Genomic DNA, 24,356 nt, shown 5'->3' on the forward strand with positions numbered 1-24,356 from the left:
GATATTTTAACACCCCACTTACAGATTATCCAACCAAAAAGTTAACATGAAAACAATGGCTTTGAATGATATATTTACCATGGATTTAATAGACATATTAGAACAGTCCATCCTAAACCAGCAGCAAACACCTTCTTTTCTGGGGCACATGGAACATTCTCCAGAATAAATATTAAGCCACATATTAGGCCACAAAGCAAGTCTCAACAAATTCAAAAAGATCAAAGTCATACTATGTATCTTTTCTGAAATAAACCACAAGAAAAAATCGGGAAGGCTACAAAGACATGGAGGCTAAATAGCATGTAGCATGCTACAAAGCAATAAATGGGTCAAGCAAAAAATAGAAGAAGAAATAAAAAACTAACGGGGGTGGGGCCAGACGGCAGAGGAGTAGGGTCCTCAAGTCACCCGGCACCCCCAACTCACCTGGATACCTCTCAGATCATCCTGAAAACCTATGAATTCGACCTGAGACTCAGAGAGACGAGCCGGAGGGAACAGCCGGGCGCTGCTGGGAGGAGGGTGCTGGCTCCTGACCAGGCAGGGAGGCGCGAACCAGCAAAGAACCGGGCGCGGCGGGGCGGGGCGGGGCGGGGCGGGGCGCGGCGGGGCGGGCCTGCGAGGAGCTGCGCTAACCCGCTGCCTGCGCGCCTCCAGGACCGCGGACGCCCGCCCCGCCCCGCCCCGCCCGGAGAAGCCGGAACCGCGAAAGTCCGCCCTGGGTCCCGCCGGAGGGCAAGGCGCCCAGCAGGCACCCGGGAAGGTCCCGGGGTCACGTGAAGAGGCAGCGCGGCCGCGGGGCCCGGAGGAGCGGCGCCGGCAGGCGGGGGCAACGCGCACGGTCTCCACGCCGCGGCCCCGGGGAGCCGACCGCAGCCCAGGCCCGGAGCCAGGCGCCGAGAGGACCGCGCTGCGCACCCTGCGCCCCCCGGACAGGCAGGGCGGCGGCGCAGCACCCCGAGGCTGTGCAGGTCAGCGTCCCCGCCCCGGGAGCACTGGGCCGGGGCACACCGGGAGACGGCGGGTGGCTGCTGGGGCAGCTGGCTCCGAGCGGCACAGGTGGCCGGCGCCGCTGGTATCGCTCCCCTTGCGCCACCACGTCCCTGGGAGGGTCGCGGCCCAGGGTACAGAGGCCTCAATGGGTCAACAGCTCCCACCGAGCCCGGCACCCGGCAGGGGGCGGGGCATCTCCCCAGGTGCACACACCTGAGAATCAGCACAGCAGGCCCTCCCCAGAAGACCAGCTGGAAGGGCAGGGGAAGAGCAACTTCTTGACCCAGTGGTGCTGCAAAGCTCCAGGGGAAGTTGAGGGATTTACAGTATATACAACTAGAGGTTATGCCTCCTATTTTTCCCTTTTCCCAATACAACTCGTTTCTATATCAGACTAAAAATTTCCAATATTTTTTCTCCTTTCCCACCTTAACTACAATAGGTTACCACCTCTTCATTTTTAAGTTTCTTCCCTTTTGACTTCCATATTTCTACAATGACAGGTCCTAGATATGTTTTCCACTTCTAGATTCCCTTCAACATACTCAATTTAATTTGGGGATATATACAATATACAGGTTTTTATTGTGTGTCTGTGTGTGTGTGTGTGTGTGTGTGTGTTTTCTCTGCCTCATTTTCTTCTACAAAGGCAGAAGTTAAAACCTTCTAAAACGTGAACAGCATGCACCCAGAACCAAGTGATATACCGTGCTGGTTCATTCTCTGAGATTATATTCTCTCCTCATTCCCATTCTTCCCCCTCTTTTACCTCATTTATGTTTTGGTGGTCAATGTTGGGGCCTTCTACAAGTATTTCTGGTTTATATAAATTTGGGACTGAGCACCTTCTAACATACAGAACATACATTCTTAATAAACTCAGAATCAAGAGGATCACCCTCTAGAACCCCTCAAATAGACTACATTCTCCCTCCACTACAAATTCCACTCCACCACAATTTCCCTGTCCCTACCTTTTTTTTCTTCTTTCTTTTTTTTTCCTTTTCCTTTTATTTTTTCTCTTCTTTTTTTTCTCTCTTTTTTCTTCTGCTTTCAGATTTTTGTCCTTTTAATTTTTACTACTTTGTTTTAAAATTTGTTTTTCACTTTAGGGCTCCTTTTATTTTATTTTGTTCTGATCTTCCTTTTCATTTTCTAATCTCTGACCTCGTCATAATCAAGCAGGGTGAAACTTATTTAGATCATGGTTAATATTCTTGATGCAGCCCTCTCATACAACCACTATGAGCAAAATGACTAGAAAGAAGAACTCACCACAAAAGAAAGAATCAGAAACAGTACTCTCTGCCACAAAGTTACAGAATTTGGATTACAATTCAATGTCAGAAAGCCAATTCAGAAGCACAATTATAAAGCCACCAGTAGGTGGCTCTGGAAAAAAAGCATAAAGGAATCAAGCGACTTTATGACTGCAGAATTTAAATCTTACCAGGCTGATTTAAAAATCATTTAAATGAGATGCAATCCAAACTGGATGTCCTAATGATTAGGGTTAATGACCCATAAGAAAGAGTAAGCACTATGGAAGACAAGTTGATGGCAAGGAAGGAAGCTGAGGAAAAAAGAGAAAAACAATTAAGAGACCATGAGGAAAGGCTAAGAGAAAAGAATGATAGCCTGAGAAGGAAGAATCTACACATAATTGGGATTCCAGAAAACACCAAGAGGGACAGAGTGACAGATAGTATATTTGAACAAATCATAACTGAGAACTTCCCTAATATGGAGAGGGAAACAGGCATTCAGATCCAGGAGATAGATCCCCCCCACCCCAAATCAATAAAAAAAATTCAACACCTCAACATTTAATAGTGAAACTTGCAAATTCCAAAGATAAAGAGAAAATCCTTAAAACAGCAAGAAACAAGAGATTCTTAACTCATATGGAGAGAAATAATAGATTAACAGCAGACCTCTCCACAGAGACCTGGCAGGCCAGAAGGGACTGGCAGGATATATTCAGGGTCCTAAATGAGGAGAACATGCAGCCAAGAATACTCTATCCAGCAAAACTCTCATTCAGAATAGAAGGAGAGATAAAGAACTTCCAAGATAGGCAGAAACTGAAAGAATATGTGACCACTAAACCAGCTCTGCAAGAAATATTAATGGGGAACCTGTAAAAGAAAGAGGAAGCCCAAAGAAATAATCCACAAAAACAGGGACTGAGTAGGTTTTACAATGACACTAAATTCATCTCTTTGAATAGTAACGACCGTGAATGTGCTAAATGATCCCATCAAAAGATGCAGAGCTTCAGACTGGATAAAAAAGCAAGACCCATCTATTTACTGTCTACAAGAGACTCATTTTAGACCGAAGGACACCTCCAGCCTGAAAATGAAAGGATGGAGACCATTTACCATTCAAATGGTCCTGAAAAGAAAGCTGGGGTTGCAATCCTCATATTAGATAAATTAAAGTTTATCCCAAAGACTGTAGTAAGAGATGAAGAGGGATACTATATCATACTTAAAGGGTCTATGCTGGACAAGATGGATTTCACAGATATTTACAGAACTTTCCATCCAAACGCAACTGAATACACATTCTTCTCCATTTGCACAGGAAACTTTCTCCAGAATAGACCACATACTGGGTCACAAATCAGGTCTAAACCAATACCAAAAGATTGGGATTGTCCCCAGCATATTTTCAGACCACAATGCTTTGAAACTAGAACTCAACCACAAGAAGAAATGTGGAAGAAACTTAAACATGTGGAGGTTAAAGAGCATTCTGTTAAAAGATGAATGGGTCAACCAGGAAATTAGAGAATAATTAAAACGAATCATGGAAACTAATGAAAATGAAGATACAACCATTCAAAATCTTTGGGATACAGCAAAAGCAGTCCTAAGAGGGAAATAAATTGCAATGCAAGCGTCCCTCAAAAAATTGGGAAAAATTCAAATACACAGGCTACTGTGTACATCTAAAGGAACTGGAGAAAGAACAGCAAGTAAAACCTACACCCAGCAGAAGAAGAGAGATAATAAATATTCGAACATAACTCAATGAAATAGAGACCAGAAGAACTGTAGAACAGATCAACAAAACCAGGAGCTGGTTCTATGAAAGAATTAATAAGATAGATAAACCATTAGCCAGCCTATTAAAAGAGAAAATATTCAAATTAATAGAATCATAAATAAAAGAGGAGAGATCATAATCATTACCAAATACAAACGATTTTAAAACCTATTATGAGCAGCTATATGCCAATAAATGAGGCAATCTAGAGAAAATGGATGCATTTCTGGAAAACCACACACTGCCAAAATTAGAATGGGAAGAAATAGAAAACCTGAACAGGCCAATAACCAGCAAGGAAATTGAAGCAGTCATCAAAAACCTCCTAAGACATAAAAGTCCAGGGCCAGATGTATTCCTAGGGGAATTCTATCAAACATTTAAAGAAGAAAGATACCTATTTTACTAAAGTTGTTCCAAAGGATATAAAGGGACAGAATACTTCCAAACTCCTCTTATGAAACCAGCATCACCTTAATTCCAAAACCAGACAAAGACCCCACCAAAAAGGAGAATTACAGACCAACATCCCTGATGAACACAGATGCAAAAATTCTCACCAATATACTAGCCAATAGTATCCAGCAGTACATTAAGAGGACTATTCACCATGACCAAGTGGGATTCATCCCTGGGATGAAAAGTTGGTTCAATACTCATAAAACAAACAACATGATAGATCACATCAACAAGAGAAAAAACAAGAGCCATAGGATCCTCTCAATAGATGCAAAGAAAGCATTTGACAAAATACAGCATCTATTCCTGATCAAAACTCTTCAGAGTGTAGGGATAGAGGGAACATTCCTCAGCATCGTAAAAGCCATCTATGAAAATCCCACAGCAAATATCATTCTCAATAGGGGGAAAACTGAGAGCTTTTCACCTAAGATCAGGAACGCAACAGGGATGTCCACTCTCACCACTGCTATTCAACATAGTACTAGAAGTCCTAGCCTCAGCAATCAGGCAACAAAAAGAAATTAAAGACATTCAAATTGGCAAAGAAGGGCAGCCCAGGTGGCTAAGCGGTTTAGCACCGCCTTCAGCCCGGGGTGTGATCCTGGAGACCGGGATCGAGTCCCATGTCAGGCTCCCTGCATGGAGCCTGCTTCTCCCTCTGCCTGTGTCTCTGCCTCTCTCTCTCTCTCTCTCTCTCTCTCCTGTGTTTCTCATGGATAAATAAATAAAATCTTTAAAAAACAATTGGCAAAGAAGTCAAACTCTCCCTCTTCGCAGATGACATGATACTCTATATAGAAAACCCAAAAGACTCCACCCCAAGATTGCTAGAACCCATACAGTAATTCAGCAATGTGTCAGGATACAAAATCAATGCTCAGAAATCAGTGGCATTTCTATACATTAACAATGAGACTTAAGAAAGAGAAATTAAGGAGTCAATCCCATTTACAATTGCACCCAAATCATAAGATACTTAGGAATAAACCAAACCAAAGAAGTAAAGGATCTATACCCTAAAAACTACAGAGCACTTCTGAAAGAAATTGAGGACGACACAAAGAGATGGAAAAATATTCCATGCTCGTGGATTGGAAGAATTAATATTGTGAAAATGTTGATGCTACCCAGGGCAATTTACATGTTCAATGCAATCCCTATCAAAACACCATGGGCTTTCTTTAAAGAGTTGGAACAAATAATCCTAAGATTTGTGTGGAATCAGAAAAGACTCTGAATAGCTAGAGGAGTATTGAAAAAGAAAATCAAAGCTGGGGGCATCACAATGCCAGATTTCAAGCTATATTACAAAGCTGTGATCATCAAGACAGTATGGTCACAAAAACCGACACGTAAATCAATAGAACAGAATATAGAACCCAGAGATGGCCCTCAACTCTATGGTCAACTAATATTCTACAAAGGAGGAAAGAATAACCACTGGAAAAAGAACAGTCTCTTCAATAAATGGTGCTGGGAAAATTGGACAGTCAGGTGTAGAAGAATGAAACTAGACCATTCTCTTACACCAGACACAAATATAAACTCAAAATGGATGAAAGATCTAAATGTGAGACAAGAATCCTTTAAAAACCTAGAGGAAAACACAGGCAACACCCTTTTTTAACTTACCCACAGCAACTTCTTGCAAGATACATCTATGAAGGCAAGAGAAAGAAAAGCAAAAATGAACTATTGGGACTTAAGATAAAAAACTTCTGAACAGCAAAAGAAAGTAAAAAAAGAAAAAACTAATAGGCAACCTACAGAATGGGAGAAGATATTTGGAAATGACATATCAGATAAAGGGCTAGTTTCCAAGATCTATAAAGAACTTATTAAACTCAACACCCAAGAAACAAACAATCCAATCATGAAATGGGCAAAAGACCTGAACAGAAATTTCACAGAGGAAAACATAGACATGGCCAACATGCATATGAGAAAATGCCTCACATCACTGGCCAACAGGGAAATACAAATCAAAACCACAATGAGATACCACCTCACACCAGTGAGAATGGTGCAAATCAAGAAGACAGGAAACAACAAATGTTGGAGAGGATGTGGAGAAAGGGGAACCCTCTTGCACTGTTGGTGGGAATGCAAGCTGGTGCAGCCACTCTGGAAAACTGTGTGGACGTTCCTCAGGGAGTTAAAAATAGAGCTACCCTATGACCCAGCAATTGCACTACTGGGGCTTTACCCCAATGATACAGATGCAGTGAAAGCAGGACACCTGCACTCCAATGTTCATAGCAGCAATGTCCACAATAGCCAAACTGTGGAATGAGCCTTGGTGTCCACTGAAAGATGAATGGATTAAGATGTGGTCTATATATACAATGGAATATTACTCAGCCATTAGAAATGATGAGTACCCAACATTTGCTTTAATGTGGATGGAACTGGCGGGTATTTTGCTGAGTGATGTAAGTCAATCTTAGGGCAATCTTTATGTGGTTTCAGTCATAAGGGAAATATAAAAAATGGTGAAATGTATTATAGAGGAAATGAAAGAAACTGGGTGGAAAAATTAGAGAGGGTGACAAACCATGGGAGACTTCTAATTCTAGGAAACGAACAAGGGGTAGTGGAAAGGGAGGTAGGTGGGGGGGATGGAGTGACTGGTGATGGGCATTGAGGAGGGCACTTGATGGGATGAGCACTGGGTGTTATGCTATATGTTGTCAAATTGAACTCCAATAAGCAAAATATGGAGAAACAAATGAAAATGAAAACATAACAGTCCAAAACCTTTAGGATGCAGCAAAAGTGGTTCTAAGAAGAAATTTTATGGTTTTACAGGCCAGCTTCAAGAAGCAAGAAATATCCTAAATAAACAAGCTAACCTTAAACCTAACAGAACTAGAAAAAGAGCAGCAAACAAAACCCAAAATGAGCAGAAGGAAGGAAATAATGAAGATTAGTGCAGAAATAGATGATATAGAAATTAAAAAAAAAACAATAGAACAGGTAAAACTAGAATCTAGGTTCTTTGAAAAGGTAAATAAAATTTATAAACATCTAACCAGTATCATAAAAAAAAAACAAAAAGAAAAAGAAAGGATTCAAATTAAATTACAAATTAAAGCAGGTTAATTACCAACACCACAGAAATACAAACACTTGTGAAAGAATATTATGAAAAACTATTATGCCAACAAATTGAACAACCCAGAAGAAATGCTAATAACCTAGAAACATATAACTTACCAACTGAACCAAAAAGAAATAAAAAATGTGAAGAGACTAAATACCAGCAAGACTGAATGAACAGTCAAAAAACTCCACCAAACAAAAGTCCAGGATTAGAGGACTTTACAGACAAATTATACCAAACATTTAAAGAAGAGTTAATACCTATTCTTCTCAAACTATTCCAAAAACTAGAAGAGGAAAGAACACTTCCAAACTCATTCTATGAAGCCAGCATTGCCCTGATACAAAAACCAGATAAAGAAACCACAAAGAGAATCATAGGTCAATAGCTTTGGTGAACATAGAACAAAGAACAAAGAACAAAGTCTGCAACAAAATGCTAGCAAACAGAATCCAGCAGTACATTAAAAAGATTTGTATTATTTCCCATGATCAAGTGGAATTTATTCCCGCGTGGTTCAATATTGGCAAATCAATCACCATGATAAATCACATCAATAAGTGAAAGAATAAAAACCATATGATCATTTCAATAGATGCAGAAAAAGCATTCGACAAAGTACAACATTCATTCATTATAAAAGCCAATAATAAACTAGGTTTAGAAGGAATTCATCTCAACATAATAAGGTAGTATTTGAAAAAACCCACGGTAAACATCATCTTTCTTGGGGAAAAAACAGCTTTTCCTGTAAATTCAGGCACAAAACAAGGATGTTCACTCTGATCACTTTTATTCAACATAGTACTAGAAGTCCCGGCCACATCAATCAGACAACTAAATGAAATAAAGGACGTCCAAATTGGTAAGGAAGAATAAAACTTTTACTATTTGCAGATGACATGATGCTACATATACAAAACCCTAAAGACTCCACCAAAAACCTACTAGAACTGATAAATGAATTCAGTAAATTCACAAGATACAAAATCAATGTGCAGAAATCTGTTGCATTTTTATACACTAATAATGAAGGAACAGAAAGAGAAATCAGGAAAAAATCCCATTTATAATTGCACCAAAAATAATGAGATACCCAAGAATCAACCTAACCAAAGAAATGAAATATCCATATCCTGAAAACTAGAAAACACTGATGAAAGAAATTCAATACTATACAAAGAATGGAAAGACATTCCATGCACATGAATTGGAAGAACAATTATTGTTAAAATGTCTATACTACCCAAAGCAATCTACTCATCTAATGCAATCCCTATCAAAATACCAACAGCATTTTTCACAGATTTAGAACAAAAAATCCTAAAAATTATATGGAACCACAAAAGACCCCAAATAGCCAGAGCAAACTTGAAAAAGCAAAGCAAAGCTGGAGCTATCATAATTCCAGACCCCAAGTTATATCATAAAACTTCAGGGAACAAAGCAGTATGTTTCTGGAACAAAATTAGACACATAGATCAATGGGATAGAATAGAACACCCAGAAATAAATCCACATTTATATGGTCAATTAATCTTCAACAAAGCAGGAAGGAATATCCAATGGGAAAAAACATTCTTCAACAAATGGTGTTGATAAAACTGCACAGCTACCTGCAAAATGATGAAACTTGATCGCTTTCTTTCACAATACACACACACAAAAAAAAACTCAAAATGGATTAAAGACCTAAATGTGAGACCTGAAACCATAAGACTCCTAGAAGAGAGCACAGGCAGTAATTTCTCTGCGGCTGACTATAGCAATATTTTTCTAGATATGTCTCCTGAAGAAAGGAAAATAAAAGAAAAAGTACGCTATTGGGACTATATCAAAATAAAAATCTTCTGGACAAGGAAGGAAACAATCAATGAAAAGAATTGGATACGGGAAAAGATATTTGCAAATGACATATTCAGTAAAGGCTTAGGATCCAAATATATAAAGAACTATTATAACTCAACCCCCCAAAAAGCAAAATAATCCAATTGAAAATGGGCAGAAGACCTGAACAGACATTTCTCCAAAGAAGACATACAGATGGCCAACAGACACATGAAAAGATGCTCAACCTCATTTATTATCAGAGAAATGTAAATCAAAACTATGAGGTATCATCTCATACCAGCCAGAATGGCTAAAATAAAAAACACACACATAAAAAAAACAGGTATTGCCAAAGATGGAGGACCCTCAGGCACTGTTGGTGGGAATGCAAACTGGTACAGCTACTCTGGAAAACAGTATGGAGATTCCTCAAAAAATTAAAAATAGAACTACCCTACAATCCAGTTATCAGACACCTAGACATTTACCAAAAGAATACAGAAACAGTAATTCAACCCCTATGTTTATGATACATGCAATCCCTATGTTTATGGCAGCATCATTAATAATCGTCAAATTATGAAAGCAACCCACATGTACATCAATTGATGAATGGTAAAAAAAAAAGTGGCATAAGTGTGTGTGTGTGTGCATGTATATATATATATGTATATATATATATATGGTTGAGTTATAATAGTTCTTTATATATTTGGATCCTAAGCCTTTACTGAATATGTCATTTGCGATATATATATATATATATATATATATATATATATATATATATAATGGCTGGATAATATATGAATATTTTCCAGCCATAACAAAGAATATCATTTTGCCATTTGCAAGGCCTTGTATGGAATTAGAGAGTATAATGCTAAGGAAAATAAGCCAGCAAGAGAAAGGCAAATACCATATGATTTCACTCATATGTGAAATTCAAGAAACAAAATGAGCAAAGCAAAACAAGGCAAAGCAAAGAGAGAGGGAAACAAGCTAAGGAACAGACTCTTAACTATTGAGAAGAAACTTTTGGTTACTAGAGGGGAATTGGGTAGAGGAATGGGCGAAATAGTTGATGAGGATTAAGGGACTGCGCTAGTTGTGATGAGCACTGGGTGATGCATAGAATTCTTGAATCATTATATTGTACACCTGAAACTACTATAACACCATACGTTAACTATACTGGAATTAAAATTAAATTAATTTTTTATGATGAAATAAAATAATCAGGAGAAAAAGTTAGATTCATATCGCATAGCGTAAAGAAAAAGTAACTCAAAAATGAATCATAGACACAAACATAAAACCTAAAACTGTAACATTTCTAGAAGAAAATGAGAACTTTTTGTGACCTTAAGTTAGGTAAAGATTTCCAAGTACAACCACAGAAACCCAAAGCATAAAATAAAATCGATATATTGTACCTCATCAGCTTCAAGAACTTCTGTTGTTGGAAAAATGTTAAGACATGCCATAACCTGGTAGAAAATATTTGCAATTTTCCTATCTGAAAAAAGAGTTATATCTAGAATATTTTTTAAAAACTGTCAAACCTAAATAAGAAGGCAATTTCATAAGTAATTGGGTAAAATATTTGATCACTTCACCAGAGAAGATACATAGATGGGAAATAAGTACCTGAAAGATGTTCAACATCATTAGTCATTAAGGAAATGCAGCTTAAAACCACAATGAGATTCTACTACCTAATTATTATAAGAGCTAAAATTAAAAAGACTGACCATTTCAAGTGTTGCAAGCATTTTCAGGCAATGCTGCTAGGAATGTAAAGTGTCATATAACTGCTTGGAAACAGTACAGAATCTCCTTTAAAAATTAAACATTAAACATAAAGCATAAAGCAGATGATCTAGTGATTAGTCCTAAGTACTTACCCAAAAGAAATAAAAGCAAGATAATCAAAAACACTTGCTACCCAAATGTTGATGGCAGCCTTATCTATAATAGCTCCAAGCTAAAAATGGCCCAAACATTCACCAGAGGTGATTGGATAAATAAGTAGTGGTTTATACACACAATGGAATACTATTCAGTAATAAAAATGATTAGATTATTGGTCATCACAACAGCACACATGAATCTCAATTTTATCTTAACTGAATAATGCTGAGTGAAATAAGATAGACAAAAAGGAATATATGATGTTATGATTTCATGTATATAAAATTAGGTAAAAGTTCAGACTTACTAAAGGACAGAAAGCAAATCAATAGTTGCCTGGTGATAGTAGATGTATGATAAGAAGAGGTTAGAGGGAGAGCATACAAAAGATCACAGAGATACTTTGGGGTGATGTATGTGTTGACTATCTTTATTGTGCTAATGGTTTTGTTTCTGCATCCATTTATGAGAACTTTTCAAATTCTGTATTTTGAACATGTGAGCTTATGATATGACTACTCACCACAATAAAGCCGTTTTTTTAAAAAAATGGCAGCTTCCCATTTCCCTTAAAATAAAGACCAAATGTTTCCCATACTATACCAAATTCTATATGATCTTTCCTCCATCTACTTCTCCAGTTTCAGTTTGGACCATTTCCACCCCATTTTATATGCTTCCATCATAATTAACCATTTGGTTCTTCAAGGGTATAGTTTTTCTCACCTCAAGGCCTTTGCAAATGCTATTCCTTTTCCTTTCCCCACACTTAACTCCTAGTTAACTTCCTGTCATCCTCCAGTTCTCAGCTCAAATATTCGTCCCAAGAAAAGACTTACTGAATACCCTAAACTACCTGAGTTTTACAACTCTCTACTTTTTCCTTTTTAAAATTTGTCACAAATTTTGTTTTTGAGTACATTTTCAATTAATGGCTATCAACATGACTAAAGCACAATAATTTACATATATCATTTAGTTAATACTTTTGAAGAAAGATATAATTACAACATTTCATATATAAGGAAAGAGATTAAAAGCTTGAAATCATACACATAGGGACGACTGGTCGCTCAGTGGTTGAGCATCTGTATTTGGCTCAGATTGTGATCCCAGGGTCCTGCTTCTCCCTCTGCCTGTGTCTCTGCCTCTCTCTGTGTGTTTCTCATGAATAAATAAATAAAATTTATTTTTAAAAAATCACACACATACTAGCCAATGGCAGGAATTTGAGCTCTACCCTCTCTGATTTTAAAGCATATCATTTTAATTAATGATTCTACAATAATATATGATATGATACCAAAAATAAATATAATCTGGAAGTCAGCATGATCTCTAAAATTAAAGCAGGTAAGTAGGTAGTATCTGAGTATCTGCAGGCAAGCAGTATACTTGGAATAACCTAACTAACTTGTGAGGTATCTTGATAGGTAAGCCAAAAATGGAAATAGAAGTTCCAGAAAATGGCCTTGAAATTTGGAAATCAAAATGGCATCAAGAAGTTAGCAATAAATCCTTGCAAAATAGGGTTAAGCATGGTGCTATCCTAAATGGACTGTGGTATTGGGCAGATAAACACAGCAGAGATCCAGTATTTTGGTGCAAAATGGAAACCAAGACCTTTTGAGGGCTAGGCAGAAACTCATGGAGAAGTTTAGAGATAGGAATATAGTAAGCATGACTTAGTACCTAATCTAGAATGCTGGTTTGCATTTCATCTCTTCCTACCCCCAACAGACCTTTACCTCACCAGTGCCTTACCATTCTACTCCAATTTCAAGGACTTCTCAACAGAATTAATCCCCAAATTTGAAAACTTCAAATTTAAGAGTCACATGCTAATAGAAGAGTTTTTTTATTTTTTAAGGGCCCAAAACATGCTAGAAGTTTATTTAAGAGTTGTTATTATAAATGGCTTTGAACTAGTAACATTGAAAATGCGGCTTTCTTAGCAGAAAAAAAGATCTAGATTTTTAAAAAGATTTTTTTTTTTTTTACACATTGGACAAGGTTGTTATTTTTACTAAACAGCATAATTGCTCACTACCTCCATGGTTCAGTATAAAAAAAATGTCATTGTCCATTAAGACTTTAAAGAATTAGCACGAGGATTAAACTCTAGTCTAGATTCATTTACCTTCTTACTTTACAAGCACTAGGTAAAGGAATCTAACAAGTTGCCAAAGAACACAATCCTGAGCCTTAACCACAAAAGGTGATGAAGCACCTTTGATCAGACACCTCCACCCTGAAACAAATCTGTGTCCAGAAGAATGCTAATATACTATTAAAGATTAAATATTTACATCATTCTAGAGCATGTTAAGCTGTATTACAGTGCTATAATTTCTCCTTTTAAGGAAAAATAAATTGAGTTTCTTTGCCGTGTTCTGAAAGGAAATGAGATTATTTTTAAATAACTAGTGGTTTGCTTATTTTTCCCCATATTTTTAAATTCCAACAAAGCTTTACTTTGCAAAAGGTCCTTCAGTACAAATTCAGTGTCTCTGTTTTGATCTCTTTGTAAAAGAACTCTGTTCATCCATTCTTTTCACCTGAGAATGTAAAATCAAGCTAAAAAAGTCCTCATCTGGTACTGTTGGTCCCTTTGTAGTGGCAGGTGGTGAAGCACATCTTTGATCATCTAATCTGGGCCCTTGACATTTTACAAGGAAGTCAAAGAAGTCTTCATCAGGCTCTTTGTTGTCATTAGTCATCAGGTGGCCAAGTACAGACTTATTGTTGTTTTGTGTCAGACGAAGACCTGGCAAATTACTGAAACTGGCCCTTTGGTCATCGAGATGGCGACTCTGTGAGCTGGCAAGGTCTAAAAACTCATCCATGTTCGGGGACACCATGAAAACAGATGATGTTTTAAGCATCACTCTAGGGGGAGTGGAAGACGCTGCAGTTGAAGCTGGCCCACAGCTCTGTTCTTGTAAGCAGCACCTCTGATCATCCATCCGATTGTTCTGAAATTGGCTTACCAGGTCAAAGAACCCTTCATCTCCAATAGAATCTGTACTGACTTTGCTCTGAGAATTTGGAATTCGGTGATTCCAATTACTGGCATCTTGGAGAACTTTAGTGGAGGAATTAGTTTTGCATTTTTTCCCCTTTAATCTGTTGACAAAGAGCAACTTTGCCTAAGAAGATAGATAAAGAGGTTGGAAATTGCAAGAAAATATTAATTCAATATTTAGTTATCTAAATAATTATATTCATAATAGCCAGCTATTATAATGTAAGTCACATTCACTGTTTAATCTATTTTTTCTTTAAAAAAAATTTTCATTTTCATTTCATTTTCATTTTTCATTAAAAAAATAATATGAGCTCATCCAATAAAGATCTGTAATTTGAACCAGCAGAAAGGCTTTTGGTTAAAAGACACTGCTACTTGACAGATAAAAAACACCATAATATTCAAAATCCTTCATCCCCCAAGTGGCCCAAAGTACAGAGGTGTTCATAAACTATCTTTAAAAGGAGTATATGATATATTGGCTCCTGTCAGTGAGAAAGGACTTACCTTAAATCAGGATCTGAAATACTGCCAATGTCTTTTTTTTTTCTTGCCAATGTCTTAAGATACATTTATTTCTTTAAAGGAAGTGAATATTAAGCCACATTTCTTACCTGCTAGCTTAGAATTTATGCCAATCAATAAAATGCAGATATTTTTAAAACATTAGTAAAAATTATAATAATTTAGCTACATTTCAATAAAGTATATAACTCAATAAAGTTATAATTATAATGAAAAAGCCTATTTGCTTACAAAAGCATAATTTTTACTTTCAATTATATCCTGTGATAGTATGTGTATCTTTGGAATTTAAATGGAATTTTTATACAAAATCAGCACTCTCTTAATAATCAGAATTTTGCATTGACCATCTTACATGGATTATATAACTTTTAAGGGCACTGTATTTTCCAAATGTCTGAAGTTAGTATCTCTTCTAGACATAAATTAGTTTGGCTTGCTTCTAAGCTTGTCTTCCTTCTTATAAGTTGTAAAGCAGTTTTGATGTATATTGAAAAAAGTACGATGTTTTTAAACTGGTATCTTTACTGATGACAATATGTAAATATCAATTCATAAGCAGTGTCAGCAACCTAGAATCTAATCCAACTATAACAAGGCTCAACACTTTCAGCAACTCTGTTCTGGGTGATGGGAAAGATGGAATACATATTTTAAAATAACATGAAGGATGTTGACTAAAATATTTAACCCATATTCTTCTTTCATAAATGGTATGATATTATCATATTACCATGGAATAAACTATTCTTTTCAGAACTAGGAAAATCCAATTTTAGGATTTTAAGTTCAGTAGGACCACTGGTTCTTACCAAACACCTGTTACTCCTCCCCTAAAAGTCAGTCCTCACTCTAATGGCATATCAAATAAAGCCACAACAGCCACTTATTTTGTTTCCGGTTGCTTGAGGAGGTTGATGCATCGGTTTTAAAAAAATTAAATTAAATTAAAAAAATTAAAATTAACTTTAAAATCCATATATTTCTGCAATGATGAATACACAGGATAATACGGTAATCCCAAATGTCAACCTAATTTTCACTGAACTTGGGTATCAAAAAATCCAAATGCAAACTCAGATACCGTGTTTTTATATTTAAAAAGTGCAGTGCCAGCAGCCGAGGTACCAGGTATCAGGTCTTGTCTTCAAGCCCTTGCTGTGGCACTGTAGAGAAGCCACCATAAATCATCTCTTGGCTGTATATGTTCTGCACTTGTCCTTCTCTATGTCTCTATGCTGTTTCTTTTTATATTTGATTTTTGAGGTCACTCTGGGTTTGACGTAAAATACTCAAGCTTCATATTAAAATATCACTGGGTGATATTATAGTATAAGTTTTAATAACCAAATTCAGGGTCACCTTTTCCCACAGGTTTTAAAATTAACTGTCAAAAAGTATCAAGAGAAAAATTACCGATGACTCTCTAACCCTTTTAAATATGAGAAGTTATTAAGTGGGTTTATTGCACAATTTCTTGAAGGGTAAAGCATTTCTACTGTCACTGCATCTTTTCACAGTGATCTCTTTATCTTATTTATTATTACCATGGTGGTGGTTTCAGACGTCTTCAGAATTTTTTACCACTTAGCTGATCTGCAGTAAAAGAGGAAAAAACCTTTTTTAATAATTTTCAGAATAGCTAATCTTCCGGACGGAAGTCTACGGATCCTAAATGCTTCTAAATCAGATGAGGGAAAGTACGTTTGCCAAGGGGAAAATGTCTTTGGTTCTTCTGAAATCATAGCTTCAGTATCTGTAAAAGGTAAGAAAATGTGGCTAACTGTGTTATAAACATAGTTTCATAGCTTTGTCAGAAAGTGAATAAATATAATGTGCATGTAAAATGTGTTTGCACGTATGTGTGTGCATGATCCTATTGATAAGATACATTGCACACATAGAACTAAAACAGCCAAGCTGTCCTTTTTCATTATTTAGGAAACCATAAAGGAAGGCATACCTTGTTGGTGGAAACTTAAGTATTTTGCTTTGAACAAAGTATGTGAGGATATAAAGAAAGCATTCTGAAGTTTTAATGTCTCAAAATTTAAAAGCATTCCAAAAGTATAAAAATATTTTCCTCCATCAAGATTAATTTTAGCATCAATCAGTAATATTATTTTGTTAACACTACTACTGGGGATCTGGGGCAGAAGGAGGTCATGAATGTATGCTGTCAAGAGTGTGTATCAGATCAATGCTTGCATGAGCTGCTCTTTGGTGTTTGCATCAATGGAATTTGTTATGTGCTGTCATGTTTTAGTGTTATATGTTAAATGTTTAACATTAGTTAAATGTTTCTATTAGTTTTCTATTTCTGTCATGAACTAGAATTTGGCCTATAGGACAGTTTTTGAGACTACATATTGTTTATTACTAAGAAAATCCCATATGTTAGACAGAAAATCACATCAGTTGACAAAGAAAGATTTTTCACAACTGAACTGTATTGTCAATCAACTTTTTCCATGTGGGCATGTATTATATAGTGAATCATATTTGGTTACGAAAACATAGAAATGTTGAGTTTTTTTCTTTAAAAATAAAAATGTCATTAAAATAGCCAGCACTCTGATATTTTAGAAAAGAAGCAAACATTAACGGAAGAAAAGAAGATAATTTAAAAGATGACTTCATTTATAGCATACATTATGGGAATCCATCTCTGTCCGCTAGTCTGTGTCTTATGGTACTAAACAATCATTGTCATATTAAGCAATGCTGGATTCACAGACATCTTTAAATAATAACAAAAAAGTTTTCTGTTAATCAGAGTTAAATGAAATATTTAGTTACTCAGAACATTCCAATTCTCACAAAGTTAAACTTCAATATTATCTGTCTTCTCTGATGAAGCCAAAACTTAGAAAGCCACAAGGAATATCTGCTTCATCAGACTATTCTATTGCCAAAAACAGAGAATAAATAGAAAAATTAACCTGACTTTCAATCATTTGTTTCAGTCTTTTTGAGGCACCTATAATCAGGAATCTAATTAGGAAAAAATACTAAATCAAAATCCTATCTCTATCACCTCCCTATTTTATGAAAAAAAATGTCAATTATTTGATAACTAGCTTAAATAACCCTTAGATGTACAGCAGTATTAGCCTTTATTGTTTCAAAGCTGTCCCGACACAATAAAAATGTATCTATTTTTAAAAATTTAATTGAATCATTAAGTAATCAAGCACTCAAATTTTTTTCTCAAAAAATTTTTCCCTTCAATAATTTGCCTTTTTTTTTTTCTGGATCTCAACTAAAGCATCCACAATTTATCAAAAGTGATTATTTTATAATCAGCTATCAGTGCTTTTTTCTATTCATAAAATGGTTTTGTAGAGTATAAAGCCAATATAAGTCAGTATAATAACAGTATTATATTTTTATCTCTGTTAAAATAGTAATTTGAGGGCAGTGCTTCCTATAACCTTTAAAGAAGTGAACTCACCTGAATTTTTCCTCCTTAGATATGGAACATTTTTTTATGATAAAAATCCTTTTATTTATATGGGTTGATCCTTGAAGGTAGACAGGGAGGCTATGGCTTCTCTTTTCTAATTTTCTCTCTTCAGGAATGCCAAATGCTGCTTATACTTATGTATTTTCTTATCTTTTTCGTCCGAGTTTACTTCTTAATGGAATAGTAATTTTTAAATCATCAGTCCCCTGCACAAGCATAGTAAAATGTCCTAGCACACACAAAAAAGTAGTATTTCAACTAATAATAGTTCACTTAAAGATGTGCACCTAGAGCAACTGCATTGTCTAGATTCCTTGCTTAAATTTTTCTTTTTTTATTGAAAATATAAATACAGGGAAATACTATGTGTTGATTATGTTAATTAATGTATTTTTATTTCTATAGAACCTACAAAAATAGAACTTACTCCTAAAAGAACAGAGTTAACAGTGGGAGAAAGCATTGTCCTTAATTGCAAAGCAATTCATGATGCTAGTTTGGATATCACTTTCTACTGGACACTAAAAGGACAGCCTATTGATTTCGAGAAAGAAGGTGGACATTTTGAAAGCATCAGGGCCGTAAGTTAATACACTTTTATTTGTTGAGTACTAATGATTTTTTAAATTTACACTTAAATGTAAATCTTTCTTATCTATGAAATGTTAAGGAAAAATAGGAAAAAAAACAATTTGATTCAATTATTTTCTTTCATTATTTTATGTTACATCAAGTTGAAAGTATTTTTTTATTTTTTATTTTTTTGAAAGTATTTTTTTAAAACCCAGTAAGAAATTGGAAATTCTTCATTATGCAAATCTGTTTTTCCCACTTTTATTTACTTGATTAATATTATCAATATATTTACATATTATTTCTTAAAAGTCATAATGTTACATAATACTGTTATTTAAAGCAGGGTTAACAGTAATTATGACTCAATAAATAAATGAAATAAGCCTGCTTGTCCTATTCCTCAAGAAATAGTAATTTTGGATATTCTTTAATTCCTCACAAGAATTAAACATGAGCTTAGAGCATAAACATGCAACATGTCAGCCTTAGATAAACATTTACAGATATATTTGTTTCTTGTCTACCAAGTTCTTTCTTTGTAATATCTATGTGGCAGTTAACTGAATACAGTGGAGATCTTTTGAACCAAATCCTATAGAACACCACAGTGTTGTCAATAGAGAAGTGAAAAAAGACCTCCTTCCCCACACTCTTAACATAAAATAGTGACATAATGACAAATGAGAAGGATGATGGAACTAAGGTACCAGAGAGATATTTTGGCTGAAATACTCCTTTTATATGGATCCAAATGCAATTTATGCCTCCAAATCCAATTGAAAATGCTTCTCTATTATTATCCATTTATTCTTCTCTAGACACTTTGGGAAATACTAGAAAACCACAGCTGTAGTAAGACCAAACATATGTAAAGCTCAGTTTAGACTGAATTTTATTTTACAGGTGATATGATACAGGGAAAAAAATCCTAGACCCAAAGTCAGGAATTTTCTGGGTCAAGTCCCAGCACAGTCCCTAATTAGCTTTGTAACAAAAAGCCAGTCACTTGGCTTTCCTGGGCATTTAACTCATAGAGGAGTAAAGTGAATGAGTTGCAGTTGGAAAATTTCCAACGTCCCTTCTCACTTTAGAACTGGATAAATTTCAGTTAGTAGAAGAATAATGATGAGCTATCTTTATTGCATTTGCCAATGTAATCACAATTAAACATGTTCTTCTACATTTTTCTTTTCACCCTGATTTATTTTTTGAAATTAATGGGAGACACTATATATATAAGAAATAATTACCAATTACATTATCTAACCAGATAAATTAATTTTAATTATTAGTGATTATGTTATATGTAAAATATTTAGATCATGCTAAATTACGCTCATTTTCCTCTAATTTGTGACTTTCCTTTCCTTCACGTGCGGTCAACATTTCCTTCGTGATTGTGAACCAAAGAAACAGAACGAGAAAGATGTGATACAAAAATATCACATTTGAAACGGAAAATATATCAGACAATATATATCTTCCTAGGATTATCTGTAAACATTCATTTTGAATGATCAGATATAGAAAGTAAAAAATATCTAAAATGAATATTGGTGGGTTTTTTTCCAAGTAAACAGGTCCCTTCTCTATTTTAAAATACCAACAGAGAAATTAATTGTCCTGGTAAAATTATGTTTCCTTGTTTCTGCCTCTTAGACATTATCACTCTGGTTTGGTATCATTCATTTATAGCAATATATACCTTTTATATTTTTCTTAAGGTTGGGAGTTAATAACACCTGCTGTTCCCCTCTTTTTATATATATGCTATTCTTGCCCTTAAGTAGTACAAAATTGACTCCTTAATCCGTGCCAACCCATATGGTAACGAGTCATATTAAAATTAGGCTCTTGATGACATAAGGGATAAGAACCTATAGAATATAAGAAAAAACAAAGCAAATTATCATACTGAGAAGTGAGAAAAATATTTAGCTTTAATATAATTTAGCATTCATCATTCTAGTATACTTAGAATAATTAAGAGAAATATGTATGTACTTAAAAATATTTGGAAGCTCCAAAACTGCAAGGTGTAAAAGAAATCCTCCTCCTCTTTCAATTATCTTGAACATTGATTGGGCCCTGTCTGGCTTCAAGGATACACTGGATAAAATTCCATTTTATGACATTGAAAAATCAGAGAGAAAAAAGAAAAAGACATTCTATCCCCCAAATAATATGTTTTAGGAGAAGAAGTAAAAGTATTATAAAAGCTTTAGGGAGTTTTGAGAAGGCTTCTGGACTTGTAGGCTACTTTCTGTTGAGATGCCAGCTGAAGATTCTGGAAATAAGAGGGACAGGACAGAGCTCAGAGAGAAGGCGATCTATGGCCTGCTCTAAGTTTCAGAGGAGAGCCATCGAAGGGACTCAGGGGTCTAGGCTGGCACAACAGAGTAAGGAAGCCACACAGACTCAGGGACTCAAGCAGGAACAGGAATCAAGTATGCCTTTGATTTAACTGCCCCAGGACCTCACCCACCAGTGGGTGAATGAATAGGGTAAATCAGAAAAGAAAGAGAGGTGTAATTTTAAGCCCATTAACACTGCATAGTGTCAAGTGAATCAACCAACTCTCGCGGGGGTGGGGTGGGGGTGGGGGTGGGGGAGTACCAATGCTGTTGATATTTAGCATCTTGTAGGTGGCAAAATACCGCTTCATGAACTTCTTTACTTTTCAGCTAAGTGTACTGCTATCTTTTATACACAGCCATTGTTTGTTTTTTTTTTTAAGATTTTATTTATTTATTCATGAGAGACACAGAGGGAAAGAGAGGCAGAGACACAGGCAGAGGGAGAAGCAGGCCCCATGCAGAGAGCCCGACGTGGGACTCTATCCCAGGTCTCCAGGATCATGCCCTGGGCTGAAGGCAGGCGCTAAACCGCTGAGCCACCCAGCCTGCCCCACAGTCATTGCTTTTTAGGTAAAGCTGTAGACCATTGTTATGTATAGCTATCATAACATCTATATACAATGTTATTATATACACTGCTGTTTTAAATAAAATAGCTTTCACACTGCATTATGAGAGAGTGAGTAGATAAACATATAATCACATCCAGTTAAAAAAAATAGCTATTCCATTGAAATTTAAATTAAAACATCTATAATGGAAATGTTTCTATTTCCCTTGCTCCTTTTTACTTACTCCATGTTTCACAAATCCAATAATTTGACTGATTTGAAGTGAATCCAAATTACTAAAACCACTGTTAAAAGAGTCCAAGCAATCCAATTAATACATACATAAACATTTAATCCAATTCACCCAAGTCACTTTTTTGACAATGATATGAATTAACTAAATTGGCAAATTAGTGAAGCTATTCTTAAGATATTAATTTCAGTTCAGTTTTACAAACTAAGTACTAAGTACTGTGGAGGATCAAAGTAAAAGACTCAGGCCTTGACTCCTAATAGAACACAGTTTAAGGGATACAGTGCAGGATGGGCTAGTGACCTGCTGTAGGAGTGTTATCACCAGAGAACCGTGTGGGTATGGTTGGCAGAAGGAGTTGGAATTTGAACCTGACCTGGAGAGGTAGGATCCTGCCAGATGGTGAGGAGAATAAACTGTATCTCAGAGCAAGCAGGTAGAGCAAAGACAGAGAGGCAGAAGAGTTTACAACATGTTTCAGGAGCAGTGAGGAACCACTGGCCTTGACACCACAGTGAAGGCACATAGTACACAATAAGTCAATATTTTTGAATAGTTTTTTTTTTTTTAAAGCAGCAGAGACCTTACTATTAAAGACACTGATTTTCAAGCCATGGAACTGAGGTTGTATTTGGAATGTAGCAGAGCCCATGTGATTCAGATTTGTTTTTTAGGAAGACAATTTAGACAGCTTATGTTCATTCTAGACTGCTTTAGCAATGAAGGGTTGACCATTAAAAGCTTTGGTGTTAAATAACCATCTTATTATCAAATAAGGCATTTGCAGTTGTGTTTGACATGTTGTTTATAATGGTCAGGAGTCTGCAAGACCTCTTAATCCTTTAGGCTGTCTGGACAGCACCTGAACATGGTCAGGTAGCCCCAAAGCTGCAGTCTTAAAAGGAAAACTGTAGTCATGCATTGTTTTTCAGAGATTTGAAATTCCTAATTATTCATTACACATGTAAGCTATTTTTAATCATTATGATATGTAAAGAACAGTTATGCTCAATATTATGGCAGCCTGCAATCTGCTCCGTTTTTTGGAAGAGTAATAACTTAAACATTTGTAATCAGGATGGTCTGCTAAAGAAGAATTGCCCTTTCCACTGGGAATTTGCCAAACATTCTAAGTTGTAACTAATGGGCAACCAAGTAAAAGTGCATTATTTGAATGGTCCTTCATATGTCTGGTTGTAACGATGTATCCAGGAAGGCATGGTAGGGATATTTGACCCCATTTAAAAAAAAATTTTAAGATTTTATTTATTTATTCATGAGAGACAGAGAGAGAGAGAGAGAGACAGAGGCAGAGACACAGGCAGAGGGAGGAACAGGCCCCATGCAGGGAGTCTGATGTGGGACTTGATCCCAGGACTCCAGGATCATGGCCCTGGGCTGAAGGCAGGCGCTAAACCGCTGAGCCACCCAGGGATCCCTGACCCCATATTTTTAATGAGGAAACTGAAGTATAAGACTTTTCCAGGCCACGTGAATAATACATTAGGGTGACAAGATTAAATACAGTGTGATTTGTAAACAGCATTATTTATTGGTCCTTCTTTATAAAACTTACCTTTTCCATATTCATTGACCATATGTATTCATCCCTTGTTAATAAACTGTGGGAAACAAAAATAAAAGGATGATTTGGTTCTAATATTTAAGAAATATAAAATAGCATAGAATATTAAGTAATTCAAGAAAAATATGACTGTAAAAGTGATTACTATTTATTATTATAGCCAAATATTGTTGGAGGCCAGAAAAGAAACAGACTAATGTGAATTTTTATCACTTTGGAGGAAGGCAAGTAATTAATTTAGTACCTCTTATATGCCAAGTACTCAGCTAATAGATACACACACACACACACACATAATATGTGCTATATATATTATATATATTATATATTATAAATATGTGTTTTATATATATATACTAACACACAATAGCTTATCAATTCCTCATAACAACTATATGAAGTAATATTATTTGAGGAGAAGGTGCTACTTGACCTAAACCTCATTAGAATAGGAAAAGAAGAAAGCGAAAGGCAACCTAAGATGGGAAAAGATATTTATCTCAGAGTTGTGAGGGATATTGGAGATTATAGAGTTTGTCTTAAGTTGATACTCCATCAGCATATATTAGTGTCTGCTGGAACATTGTTAGTGATGAGGAACTCACTCCTATGAAATAGTTCACTCCATTACCAACCAGATCTGAATACCTGAGTGT

The 24,356-nt window shown here is 35.9% G+C and overlaps 2 protein-coding genes across 5 annotated transcripts in view; one reads left to right on the forward strand and one right to left on the reverse strand.

The window, feature by feature from the left end:
• Positions 1-24,356, forward strand: part of CNTN5 (contactin 5) — a 1,290,695-nt gene that overhangs the window by 1,121,281 nt on the left and 145,058 nt on the right. For all 4 annotated transcript variants that reach the window (XM_077867587.1, XM_077867588.1, XM_077867590.1 and 1 more), the window contains 2 exons: positions 16,550-16,677; positions 18,784-18,959. In XM_077867587.1, coding sequence (XP_077723713.1) covers positions 16,550-16,677; positions 18,784-18,959 — 304 coding nt within the window. The remainder of the gene's footprint in view (positions 1-16,549; positions 16,678-18,783; positions 18,960-24,356) is intronic.
• Positions 13,237-17,400, reverse strand: LOC144295116 (G-protein-signaling modulator 2-like). Its single transcript, XM_077867591.1, has 2 exons — positions 16,460-17,400; positions 13,237-14,508 (listed from the first exon to the last, which is right to left on the reverse strand). The coding sequence occupies exons 1-2, from the start codon at positions 16,460-16,462 to the stop codon at positions 13,861-13,863; spliced, it is 651 nt and encodes a 216-aa protein (XP_077723717.1). The 5' UTR covers positions 16,463-17,400; the 3' UTR covers positions 13,237-13,860.

Source organism: Canis aureus, chromosome 23, assembly GCF_053574225.1.
Source record: "Canis aureus isolate CA01 chromosome 23, VMU_Caureus_v.1.0, whole genome shotgun sequence".
Lineage (NCBI taxonomy): Eukaryota > Metazoa > Chordata > Mammalia > Carnivora > Canidae > Canis > Canis aureus.